Here is a 12,945-nt window from a genome sequence, read left to right on the forward strand (position 1 = left end):
AGGAAAGAGAGAATCTCCAGAATGAAAGGGGACTTGTTTATGTTGGCTGCTTTCCCTACGCAGGAAGAACATAGAACAGTTTAGCAAAGTCTAGGCCCTTCAGACCAAGATTGTCAGCTGATCTTTTAGCCTACTCCAAGGTCAATCTAACGCCTCCTTCCCACGTGGCCCTCCCAATTTTTTCTATCATCCATGTGCCAATCTAAGAGTCTCTTAAATGCCCCTAATGTACCTGCCTCTACCACCACCCCTGACAGATCGTTCCACTCACTCTCCATGTAAAAAAAATACACCACTAGGACTGAGGAGAATTCAGCACAGTCCATGGTCTCGGCCACTCGAAATCACCTTCCTCGTAGCCACATCGTGGACCCTGGAACAATATTGCAAGCTTTATAAATTTTATCCGCTCAGAACTCCAAGCATGATATGATGCACATTGGAATCAGAAAAGTTAAAATAATTGAGTTCAATGTTTATTCCACAAAAAAAGTTTTATTATGAAACTAATATGTAGAAAAAGTCATACATAAGACGTTCTGTCAGTTTCCAACAAGGCCATTATATATATATAATATATAGGACAACAGTCAGGTATCAATAAGATTGAAATAGTACAAAGAAAATTTACAAAGATGCTGCCGTGACTTGAGGACCTGAGTTATAGGGAAAGATTGAACAGGTTAGGACTTTATTCCCTGGAGAATGAGGGGAGATTTGATAGAGGTATATAAAATTATGAGCGGTATCGATACGGTAAATGCAAATAGACTTTTTCCATTGAGACTTGAACTAGAGGTCATGGGTTATGGGTGAGAGGTGAAATATTTGAGGGGAAACTTCTTCACTCGGAGGGCAGTGGAAGTGTGGAGCAAGATGCCAGCGGAAGCGATGGATGTCGGTTCGATTTCAACATTTAAGTGAAGTTTGGAGAAGCACATGGGGTGCAGGAGGGCAGTGATCCCGGTGCTGGTCGATGAGACTAGACAGAATAACAGTTCAGCGCGGCCTCGATGATCGAGGGGTCTGTCTCAGTGCTGTAGTGCTCTATAACTTTAATAAAAAAGGGGCAAGAACTGGACATTTGGAAGGAACTAAGTCAGCTTTGTTAGGCAGTGACATTGCCAAGTTCCACTGCAGTATAGAAATTGGACAGAAGCTGGCACTACAGCAGCCCAATCGGTGACTTAGCAAATCACAACGAGACGGTTAAAAGTCAAAGGATGTACAGGCAGAGGTGCAGTCATCACACTTTTCTTTATATCTCGCCATTTTCACATTAAAAACATTCAACGTTTGTACAAAACTCTATAAATCCGTTTCTCTTATATACAAAAATAGCTTAATATAATTCAGGACTGATTAGCATAGATACAAATAGATTTTTTTTTCTTTAAAAACAAAAACCAACAAAGGCTGGAAGCATTCTATATTGAAAATAGTATAAAAGTATCATTTAAAAACAGCTCTTTGTTTGGGTAAAGCGTATTGCGTTTTCTTTTGGAATAGAACGAACACAATACTATTCTTGTGTTAGAAAAGTGATCGGAGAGCTCTTTGCTTAGAAGTTTGGTACAAAGAGACCGTCCATAAGGGGCAGGTAAAGCTTAAGAATCGTGTCTAGACATCTCCACTCCTGGGTTTGTGACCCGTCGGGGTTGCAGGGCGAGTTGCCCCTTGGGCCAACATGCCAACGTGCACGGTTGCTTTCGCGGGTCGCTTGATGGTCTTCAGGGTATCTGAAGTGTTGTCCCGTTGCTTCCAGAGTTTGTGTGCCGGGACACTTCCTCTGGGCAGACCTGGATAAAAGAAGACAAGAAAAAATGAGTTAAAGTCTTCACACATTGTCTAAACGAGTGCAATTGACCCACGTACCCGGGTTCCACTCCACTCCGCTGAAATCCCCGGCAGATGGTGTGTTGCTCCAGATTCCTTCCCACTGCAATGAGCTCTTAAAGAACTTCCCCAGCGCAAAGTTTGTGAGAAACAGACTGCTAACTCTGTCTGTCCAGCTCCGTCTCTCCGAGATGTCATATGTTTGAATGTCACTGATTCGCGTTTCTCGTGAACAACCCCAAACACCCTCCCCCACTACACACACACACACACACATACTCTCTCTCTCTCTCTCTCTCTCTCTCTCTCTCTCTCTCTCTCTCTCTCTCTCTCTCTCTCTCTCTCTCTCTCTCTCTCTCTCTCTCTCTCTCTCTCTCTCTCTCTCTCTCTCTCTCTCTCTCTCTCTTTCTTTCTTTCTGTCCCTCCCTCTCTCTGCCTACCTCTCTCACACACATCGAGCTCCCAAACTAACTGGCAGTCGTAGAACCCAGAAGTCGAATTGATCTTGCAGTAGTATTGCGCCTCTGCTTAGATTGGACTGACGTTAGGGAGCAGCGCTCCCCAACAGCTTTTCATGCCAAGGATCCCTGCCATCAACCGAGGGGTCGGTCCGTGGACCCAGGTTGGGAACCCCTGTTTGAGAGAGTGCCTAACAGTATTAGCACATGCATCCGAGGACGAAATTCCGTTCCCAGAAGCAGCACTGACCGCCCCCCGGACGAACTCAGCAGGTCGAGCAGCATCTGTGAAGGGAAACCCCGCATCAGGACCCGAAAGGTCGATAATTGCTTCCCCTCCATCGATGCTGCCTGACCTGCGAGTTCCACCGGCAGGTTGCGCGTTGCTGCAGATTCCAGCATTTGCAGTCTCTCTCTCTCTCACACACACACACACACTCTCTCTCTCTCTCTCTCTCTCTCCCTCCCTCTCCCTCTCTCCCTCTATTGGACGAGATGCTTAAAGGGTACGGGAACCTTCAGTTTGCATCACTCGCCCCCAAATTGAAATTCGTCCTGTCAGGCGTTAACCTGCTTACCTGCTGCGCAGAGATGGGAAGGAGGAGGGTCTCTCAGAACCAGGTGGTAAAGTCCAGCAGCTCTTGCTCCTCGGCACTGAGGGGGTCGCAGGAGGCGTCGTCGGAGGAGCAGGAAGACACGGGCGACCCGGCCATGGAGTTCATCTCCGCCGAGAGGCCGGGCGACAGGAGTCCGGACTGGAAGGCGGCGCTCACGGCGTCGTGCTCATCCAGGAGCTGCTGGAGGGCCCTAATGTACTCCACGGCGGAGCGCAGCGTCTCCACTTTGCTCATCTTCTTGTTGGCGCCGCCGTTTGGGACGTGCTCTCGCAGGGTGGCGAATCCCAGGTTTACCAGCTTCACCCGGTTCCTCTCGCGCTCGTTGCGCCGGGCCACGGCGGCCGGCTGTTGCGGCGGCAGGCTGTAGCCGAACCGGCTGAAGCTGAGGCGCCTCTTACAGCGCAGCAGCTCGGGGGAACACGGGCGCTGCCGCTTCGCCTGGGTCCGGAGCCTGGCTGAGGCGGGGGGCCGGTGGTGCCCTCCTTCGGGGCTCCCCTCCTGCTCGCCTGGCGCAGCAGCGGCGTAAAGGCAAGCGGACTCCACACACGGCTGCTGCTGTTCAACGTTCCTGACGCTGCTGCCCATGTTGGGCACCGGGTTTGGCAGGAGGAGCCGGAGAGGAGGGGAAGGGATGCTGCGATGCCCGTAGACTTAGTAAAAGCGCGCAAACTCCGCCGGCGTTGCGCCCTACTCGTGGCGTTCGCGTGCTGCACTGTGCGTACTTTTGCACTTCACTCCAGCCGCCTTTTATATATATTTTCTGTTTATTGAGGGATTTTGTTTTAGCAATTCCCCCCCTTTTCTTGGGCACGCTTCTCCCTTGCTGGAGCTCGAATGAAACAGCCGGTGCCCGGGCGCAGCGTTTTGAAACAGCAGGCTTGATCCGGCGCTCCGCCCCCTCGGCAACCCCTCCCTCTGCCGGGTGTCCCGGGCGTGCGCCGGGCGCGTGCCACCCGGCCCCCTAAATAAACACAGCGTCTGCCGGCCCCCTTCCTTCCAAAACAAGCCCCCTCCCCCCAAAAAAATCTCAATAAACTCCAGAAAAAGAGGCTGCACCTACCCTCTCCCCCCGCCCCATGTCTTTTGGAAGCCTTGAAGCAAATTTCATAAAAACGTATCAGAGTTGTTTAAAAGCGGGCTGCGTTGTTTGACTCTTGGGCTCCTAGTCCCGAGACTGCGTTCGGTACAAGGATTTCAAGAGAGGGGCGTCATTTTTGATGTGGTTTTACCCAGCAATGGAGCAACTGTGCTGATCGAGTGGCTAAATGATTCTGGAACAGAACGCGATGTTTAATATACCATTTCTGCTAAATGAAATGTCCCTTACTCCATGCGGAGTCTCCCTGATTAAAAGCGGACTTTGTGTTGTAGTAAAAGCGGGGACTTGCTGTTACTACGTGCAGAAGTATCAAACTCTCGAGGGGACACAGCGGGTCGAGCAGCGTCTGTGGAAGGAGCGGGGCAGGCGACACATCGGGCCGGGACCCTTCACCCGGACCACGAATATGAATTTAAAATGCTCCCTTCCATGTTGTTTTAACCAATTCATCCATGTACGGGGGAGGGAAAGGTGGAGGGAGCGAGTGTGAGAGGAAGGAGTGAGGGAGGGAAGGAGAGATGGTGTGAGGGGAGAAAAGGAGGGGGAGAAGAGAAGGGGAGCATAGAAGGGTGGAGGGGGAGGAGGGAGAGGGAAGGAGTGGCGGAGGAAAATGAAGGGGAAGGGTAACATGGAGAGAGGGAGAGGGAGGGAAGGGGAAAGAGGGAGGGAGTGGGAGAGAGGGGAAGAGGGAAAGAGAAGGGAGAGGGAAGGAGAACTGTTACTACTAATTAAAAGATCTCGAAATCTTCCTCCCTTTTGCCCGATTTGTCACAGTGACACTGTGTGCTGCCGGCTGGTATCAGACACGTGCACCGCCTTGCAAGAAAATTAAAGGTCTTTCACGCTTAAAATAAAACAGCCCAGCTGATCATTGGTACAACTGAGAGAGAGAGAGAAAAAAAACCTGCAACAAACGGTGAATTGCAGCCCCCAACTCTCTCGCTGTTGACTGTGTGCCTCTGACATCCGAGCTGCCTCTCGTCTCGCTCGGCGACAGTTCTGAAAGAGGCGAGCATTCTATTCAAATCCCACAATCGTTGGCCTTTTATTTAAAGAAACGAATCTATGGTTTGTCAAGCCATTTCTGATGCCCAATTAGAGCTTTGTGAAGTTTCACCGAAGTGGCGAGAAAGGGTTTGGAATATTAAGGTCTGCAGTCGGTCTGATAGTTAATATGACAATGGGGAGCCGAGATTTGTTTAGAGAGCTACAAACACACTTCTGTTGTCGAAATAAATTTTCATTTCCATCAAATAGATCCGTGAACAATGAAGCCAGTGATAAGTAAAGTTCTTTTTATATAAATTGAAAGCTTGAAAGATTAGCTGACGAAGTTTGAAGCGAGGCCTGCCATTCACTATAGAGATAATTCATTAGAGTTAGCACTGCATATTGTATCGCCCTTAATAATATTACTTTAATCCCAGTAGACATACTGCGCCTGGTTAATGTCAACCACGCTAACCACTGGTTGCCTATGGTAGCGGATGATGGTCAAGTCGGGTTGACTGACGTGCACAGGTACCAAGAGGTACAGGTACAGTGATAAACTTGCTACAACAGCATCACAAGTACAGACAACGCACACAGCATTGCTTACAAAGAAACTGAAGTTGCCGTGATATCACGGATTTGGCGTGAAGTTTGCTTTTGCAGGGCAAGATTATAAAACTACGATAACGTTAAATAGTGCAAAAAAAAAAACTGAATTGTAAAGTCAGTCAGCTCGGTTATGGGCACTACGCCCGTGGTATCCAGGACATCACCAAGGAAAGAAACCTCAAAAGGCGAAGACCACCATTAATGACCCCCATCACCCAGGACCAGCCCCCGTCTCACTTCTACCACCGGGAAGGAGGTACAGAAACCTGAAGGCACACACTCAACGATTCAGGAACAGCGGTCTTCCCCCTTCGCCATCAGATTTCTGAATGGACAATGAACCCATGAACACTACCTCACTACCTTTTTATTTCTATTTTTGCACTACTTACTTAGTATAAACGTGACTGTAATTCACGTTTTCCCCATTATTTTGTACTGCATTGTACTGCAGCCGTAAAGACAACACATCGCACAACATATGCCGGTGATATTAAACCTGATTCTGATTCTGAAAGAATAACGAGCTAGTGTTCCTGGCCATTCAGAAACCTGGCGGCAGAGGGAAAAGGCTGGACTTCAAACTTTGAGTATGAATCTTCGGACTCCTTCAAAGTTCAAAGTAAATTTATTATCAAAGTACATATGCTGTATGCCACCATATAATACCCTGCAATTCGTTTTCTTGCGGGCATTCACAGTAGAACACAGAAGTACAATGCAATCATGAAAAACTACATAAAGACTGAGAAACAAACAACGAAAATAAACAAAATAAATAAATAATATCGAGAACATGAGTAGTAGAGTCTTTGAAAGAGAGTCTGTAGGTTGTGGAATCAGTTCAGTGTTGAGGTGAGTGAAGTTATCCACGCAGGTTCAGGAACCTGAGGGTTGTGCCTCTTACCTGATTGTATTAATGAGAAGAGGGTACGTCCTGGATGATGGGTGTCCTTAATGGTGAATGCTGTCTTCCTGAGGCATTCTATATATAAGACTGCACATAAAAGTAAGAACATGCAAAAAGTGCACAGACACAAGTCCATGCTGGTTCAAGAGGTGCTCCACTGCTGAGGTAGGGTTAAGATGGACCAGATCACTTCAAAAATGCAGTGGTTGAAGAGAAATTACTGTTCCTGAACGTGGTGGTGTGGGTTTCAGGCTTCAGTACCTCATGCCTGATTGTAGCAGCAGGAAAGGTGCTGGGGATCAAAATGGTTGAAACAGCAATCTTGAGACAGCACCTCCACTTGGTCCATGCTCTCTTCTCGCTGCTGCCATCAAAAAGGAGATACAGGAGCTTCTGAACCCACACCACCAGGTTCAGGAACAATTATTACCCTTCAACCATCAGGCTCCTGAACCAGCATGAATACTTCACGCACAACTCTGAATTGATACCACAAACTATAGACTCACTTTCAAGGACTCCACGTTTTTAATACTTTTTGCATATTTATTTATTTTTTTCTCAGCTCAAGCTGGTAAAGCCTGAGGTACAAGCACAGCCAAGCACACTCATTTCTCAATTGCTGGGACTTTTGGACTATTCGAGTGTTATTTAGGATTGAATCTTTCTGGAGATTACATAAATATTGCTGTGTAGGCCTAATTGTTTCATGTTATTGTGTAGTGACCTCGGGATGGCACCAATTGCAGATATTACTGTTGGGACAATGTATACCCTGTTCATGTTCCAAAGTCTTTCAGTTTCCTCTTTTAATTCATCATATTCCTGGTATCTTTCACTTGATTTCTGTATGTCATGTGTTTGGAATGGCTTTATCTGTTAAGTAAGTTGTTCTTGCTTGCTTATTCTGTATTATTATATCCAAATGGTATTACGGATTGCTCTATCTGTAATAATGGTTCAGTCATCATATAATTTGTGGGACTCAAATTGCTATTATTATTACCATTATTTATTTTTGTATTTGCACAGCTTGTTGTCTTTTGCACATTGTTTGTTTGTCCTTGTGTGCGGGTTTTCATTGATTCTGTTGTGTTTTTTGAACTTACTCTGAATGCCTGCAAGAAAATGAATCTCAGGATTGTATATGATGACAGGAGAGGGAGAGGGAGGGGGAAGGAGAGAGAGAGAGAGAGAGGAGAGGGAGGGGAGAGAGAGAGGGAGAGAGAGAATGTGGATGGCTGTATGAGCAGCTGGTGCAGATCACAAGTCCTGGTTATGCAATCACTGATGCCAGGCAGACAATCTCTGAAGAGTATTGATAATGGCTGGGGTCACCCATCTAATAAAGACACTGCCCAGAAGAAGGTAATGGCAAACCACTTCCGTAGAAAAATTTGCGAAGAACAATCATGGCCAAAGACCATGATCACCCACGCCATTCAACACTGCAAGTATTGATGATGATAAGTATATGGCATGGTGTGGGGAACTGGGTCTTTCTGATTACTGTGTGAGGAGGTTGCATTTGAAGCTGGCATTGTGTGTGGTGGTTGGTAACATGTCATAAGATGCCATTTTGTATGGAGTATGTGTGGTGCAAGCATTGTACATAGAGGTTGTACTGTGTATACATAGCAAAGACTCCAGTGAATTTCTGCAAATGCAATGTGGGGAGCATTCTGACTGGCTGCGTCACCATCTGGCATGGAGGCTCCAAGAGCTTGTGGAGGGTTGTTGACTCAGGGAACTCTGTCATGGGTACAGCCCTCCCTAACATCTAGAATAACTTCAAAAGGTGATATGTCAAGGAAGTGGCATCCATCATGAAAGTCCCTCACCATCCAGGCCTTGCCCTCTTCATATTACTACCATCTTGGAGGAGGTACAGGAGCTTGAAGACTCACACTCAGTGCTTTAGGAACAGCATCTTCCCCTCTGCCACCAGATTTCTGAATGAACATTGAACCCATGGACACTTCCTCACTATTCCTCTTTTGCACTTTAAAAATGATTTAATTGTGTAACTTATGGTTCATGTTTACACATTGTACTGCATTCTGCCACAAAACAACAAATTTCACAGCGTGGGTCAATGATAGTAAAACTTCAGATTCTGATTTCAATACTGTGTAGGGAGGCTATATTTTGTTCAAGCAGCTGATCGTGTGCTGCCCAAAATAAATAGGTACTGTGCCTGGAGATCACAAAGCATACAAGGAATTAAAATAGTTTGAGGAGGAAGTCTTGTGAATGAGGGGTTAGCGTTGTGCATGGAGCTTATACTGTGCATAATGGTCTAGTATTGTACATGGAATTTCACCATGTGTAAAAGGGACTTGCACTATATGTAAGATCCTTGCACAACACTATATAATTTATATTGTGCATAATGGTCAATAATTGTGCACGGAAGTTGGAGGTTTAAGATTGGGGCAAATGATTTAATAGGGACATTCTTCACACAAAGAATGGCTGGTATTTGGAATAAACTGCCAGAGATAGAGGTTGAGATGGGCACATACCAATATTTAAAAACCACCTGAGTAGGTACATGAGTAGTAGGGGTATAGAGGGTTACGGGACAAATGTGGGCAGATGGGACTAGCTTGCTGGGCAACAGAGCTGACATGGGCTAGGTGGGCTGAAGGGCTTGTTTCCATGTTATGTGATTTTCTATCTCAATGTGACAATAACAAACCAATTTGCTAATTTATTTTCTCTAAGTTTAACACCGTGTATGAATATAGAGCACTATAGTGGTGTTTCGTGACAGTACAGGGACACCATAAAGGCGTTTAAGAGGAATTTATACACATGGACAGGCGGGAAATGGAGGGATATGGACCATGTGCAGGCAGATGGGAATTAGTTTAATTAAAGACAAGCTTTATTTGTCACAAGTACGTGGAAACGTACAGTGAAGTACATCATTTGCGTTAACGACCAGCACAGTTGGAGGATGTGCTGGGGGCAGCCTGCTGCTGTTGACAGCAGAGCATGCCCACAATTTACTAACCCGAACCTCCACATCATCGCCCGGAGGAAACTCACGCGGTCACGGTGACAACGTACAAACTCCTTACAGTAGTGGGAATCAAAATCTTCCACTCGTGCTGTAAGGCGTCATGCAAACCGCTCTGCGACGCCTGGTGACGGCACAGGTACGGTGGCCGAGGGCTTGTTCTGTACTGAAGTTGCTACAGTTGCCGTTCTTTGATGCTGTCTTTCCCCGGCATTTCGTGTGTGGTGCTTAGGTTTCCAGCACCGGCAGATCTTCTCTTGCCGTGTTTCCATGGGGGTTTACGCTCTGTGTGGAGCGCGGTGATGTGGGGACTTGCAGATCGTTAATGCCTCCGGGGCTCTGTGTGTGTGAGAGAGAGAGAGAGAGTGAGTGTGTATGTATGTATGTGTGTCTGTGTGAGTGTGTATATGTGAGAGTGTGTGTGTGTGTGTGTGTCTGTGTGAGTGTGTGTATATGTGAGTGTATGAGTGTGTGTGTGTGTGAGAGAGGGAGAGTGTGTGTGAGTGTGTATGTATGTGTGTGTGTCTGTGTGAGTGTGTATATGTGAGTGTGTGTGTGTGTGTGTGTGTGTGTGTCTGTGTGAGTGTGTGTATATGTGAGTGTATGAGTGTGTGTGTGTGTGTGAGAGAGGGAGAGTGTGTGTGAGTGTGTATGTATGTGTGTGAGTGTGTGTGTGTGTCGGGCGCGTGTCCCATTGTCTCCCGCGGTCGGAGACACCTCGCTCCCCGGACTCCGCGACGGGCAGACCGGGGGCGAGGAGCCTGCAACAAATATCACTTCAAACCCGCCTCACCCCCTCCCTCCCGTCCCCGCCCCTCAGATACCTGGGGGCTTCACCACAGGTTTTGTTTTAAACACGGCAAGTAACAAAGCACAGGGAGCGAGGAGAACGGGACAGGCACTTTCACGTATAGTAACTTTAACCCTGTGCATTCCGAGAGAATCGGCTGTTGAAATTGCAGCAAAGTTTATTCACGATTAGATTCCCGCCTCACCGATTTCAAACATCAGCTTTCTATTTCGAGACAGTTCAGTCTAAGTTTAAATAATTCTGTTCAATCTGCCGAGGAACGAAACTATTCTCTTTCCGGGTTCCTGATTAAAACTGACCCGACTTTGATTGCTTGAGGGTTACTTTGAAGCCATTGCCCTCCAACCCATTAGACATAATAGCCGAGTTAGGCCATTCGGCCCATTGAGTCTGCTCTGCCATTCCATCATGGCTGATTTATCACCCCTCTCAACCCTATTCTCCTGCCTTACTCCCCGTAACTTTTGATTGTCCCGACTAATCAAGAACCCTTGAACCTCAGCTTGAAATATACCCAATGACTTGTCTCCACAGTCGTCAGTGACAACGAATTCCACAGATTCACCACCTTCTGGCTAAAGAAATTCCTCCTCATCTGTGTTCTAAAACGATGTCATTCTGGACCCTCTGGTCCCAGACACCCCCACTATGGAAAACATCTACTCTAATCACTTAATCATCCCCCCACTTTAACGCAACGTTAGGCACCCCACCCCCTTCCCATTGAATTTAAAGTTTCCTTCCAGCTGTTATGTGTAAGTCCTTTTGAAAGCGTCCTGAGCAAATTTCAAAGTCAAGCGGGTCCACATCACACACGGACACTCAATAAATCCATGGATTTATTCTCTCCATCACACTTGCCTCCTTTTGGCAAGAGTACTTGTTTGACTAAGCTTGTGTACAGTTTGGAGAGCGAGAGATGGAGAGCTGTTTGGCACGGAGAGAGAGGGGGAATTTAAAATTTATGCCCAGTCAGAACTGCAAGAAGCCATAAAACGAAATGAACGCGTTGCTATGGACTACCCCGTTTCCACAGAGCTGGCTTCTGTTTGTCTTTTACAACCAGGACTTTCGAGAGCGGCAGGTGCGGACACACAGGTGCACTGTGCCTTCGTATGCAAGATAAATACTGTGCCTTCCCGAACTAATTTACTGCATCGATAAACGTTACGAGCAATTATTGGAGAATTCTCAAGATTCAGGACGCCCACTTACATTCTAACGTGAAATGTCCGCCATCTAGTGGTGGAATGCAATACTACAAGCTTCTCGGAGCTGTCCAGGGTGGTAACTACGAATTCCGATTCACATTCATTGGACACATATACACGGAAACGTATAGGGAAAAGCATCGCTTGCGTTAACACCCAACACAACGAAGGATGTGCTGGGGGCAGCCCGCAAGCGTCGCCACACATTCCGGCGCCAGAAGTGTTCAACAAAACAACGCAAGCAATAACAATAAAATAAGCCCCTCTCCCCTACCCTACCCACACATTCCCTCAAACACATAGATTCATACAGGTCTCCAATCCCAGAACTGGCCATCTCTGGCCTCCAGCTCTTGTCCTCCAACAGGTTAGTTCTGTAAGAAGATGGTGCTATGAGAAGAGATTAAAAGGTGATATGGCCTTGCCCAATTTTCATTTATATTACTGGGCAGCCAACATACGCTGTCTTATCTTTTGGTCTTACTTTTATAATCAGTCTGACTGCCCAATATGGGTGACAATGGAGTTGAACTCTAATAAAATTTCTCCATCTCTGCACTTCTTGGATTCGCACTTCCTTGCCATTTGGATAAACCAATTGTTAATTGAGTTATCAGACACACACTGAGAATATGGGCTCAGTTCAGAAAATATAACGGGCTAGAGAAAGAAAAACCATGAAGCCCAATTTCTAGAATCTACATTTCTAGATTGGCACAGAAAGGGCATTAGGTGCTTTGAAGATCTTTTCATAGATGAGCGCTTTGCAACTTTTGAACAATTGTCTGAAAAGTTTGGCCTACCTAACACTCATTTCTTTAGATATCCCCAAATTAGACATTTTATCAATCCTTTAATACCAAACTTTCCTGAGGTACCCGTTAAAAATGTTGTGGATTTGTTTTTTTTTGTATGAATCCATTGGGTAAAGGTTTAATTTCTACTATTCGAGATATGTTAACGATGTTGAGGTGAGCCCCCTTTGACAAAATTAAAACTGCCTGGGAGCATGATTTAAATTTTTCTTTGTCCGACGAGGTTTGGGATTCAATTCTAAAGTCAGTTAATTCAACTTCTGTATGTGCTCGCCACTGCCTTTTACAGTTCAAGGTGGTACACAGGGCTCATATGTCTAAAACTAAATTATCATGGTTCTGTCCTGATATTAGTCCCTGTTGTGATGTGCAAAGGGGGCGAGGCCTCTCTTATTCATATGTACTGGGCTTGTCCTAGCTTGGAGAAATTCTGGTGAGATTTTTTTTCACCTTATCTCATATACTTAATTGCTATTTGGAACCTAACCCTCTGATTGCTCTTTTCGGTACTTCGGGAGAAGTTGACATGCATTTAACTCCGACTAAGCGTCGTACATTGTC

The 12,945-nt window shown here is 46.3% G+C and overlaps 1 protein-coding gene across 1 annotated transcript; it reads right to left on the reverse strand.

Moving 5' to 3' along the window:
* Positions 1–504: 504 nt before the first annotated feature.
* On the reverse strand, positions 505–4,136 carry ascl1a (achaete-scute family bHLH transcription factor 1a). Its single transcript, XM_073059739.1, has 2 exons — positions 2,873–4,136; positions 505–1,799 (listed from the first exon to the last, which is right to left on the reverse strand). The coding sequence occupies exon 1, from the start codon at positions 3,494–3,496 to the stop codon at positions 2,906–2,908; it is 591 nt and encodes a 196-aa protein (XP_072915840.1). The 5' UTR covers positions 3,497–4,136; the 3' UTR covers positions 505–1,799; positions 2,873–2,905.
* Between the last annotated feature and the right edge of the window lie 8,809 nt (positions 4,137–12,945).

Source organism: Hemitrygon akajei, chromosome 10 (assembly GCF_048418815.1).
Source record: "Hemitrygon akajei chromosome 10, sHemAka1.3, whole genome shotgun sequence".
NCBI classification, from domain to species: domain Eukaryota; kingdom Metazoa; phylum Chordata; class Chondrichthyes; order Myliobatiformes; family Dasyatidae; genus Hemitrygon; species Hemitrygon akajei.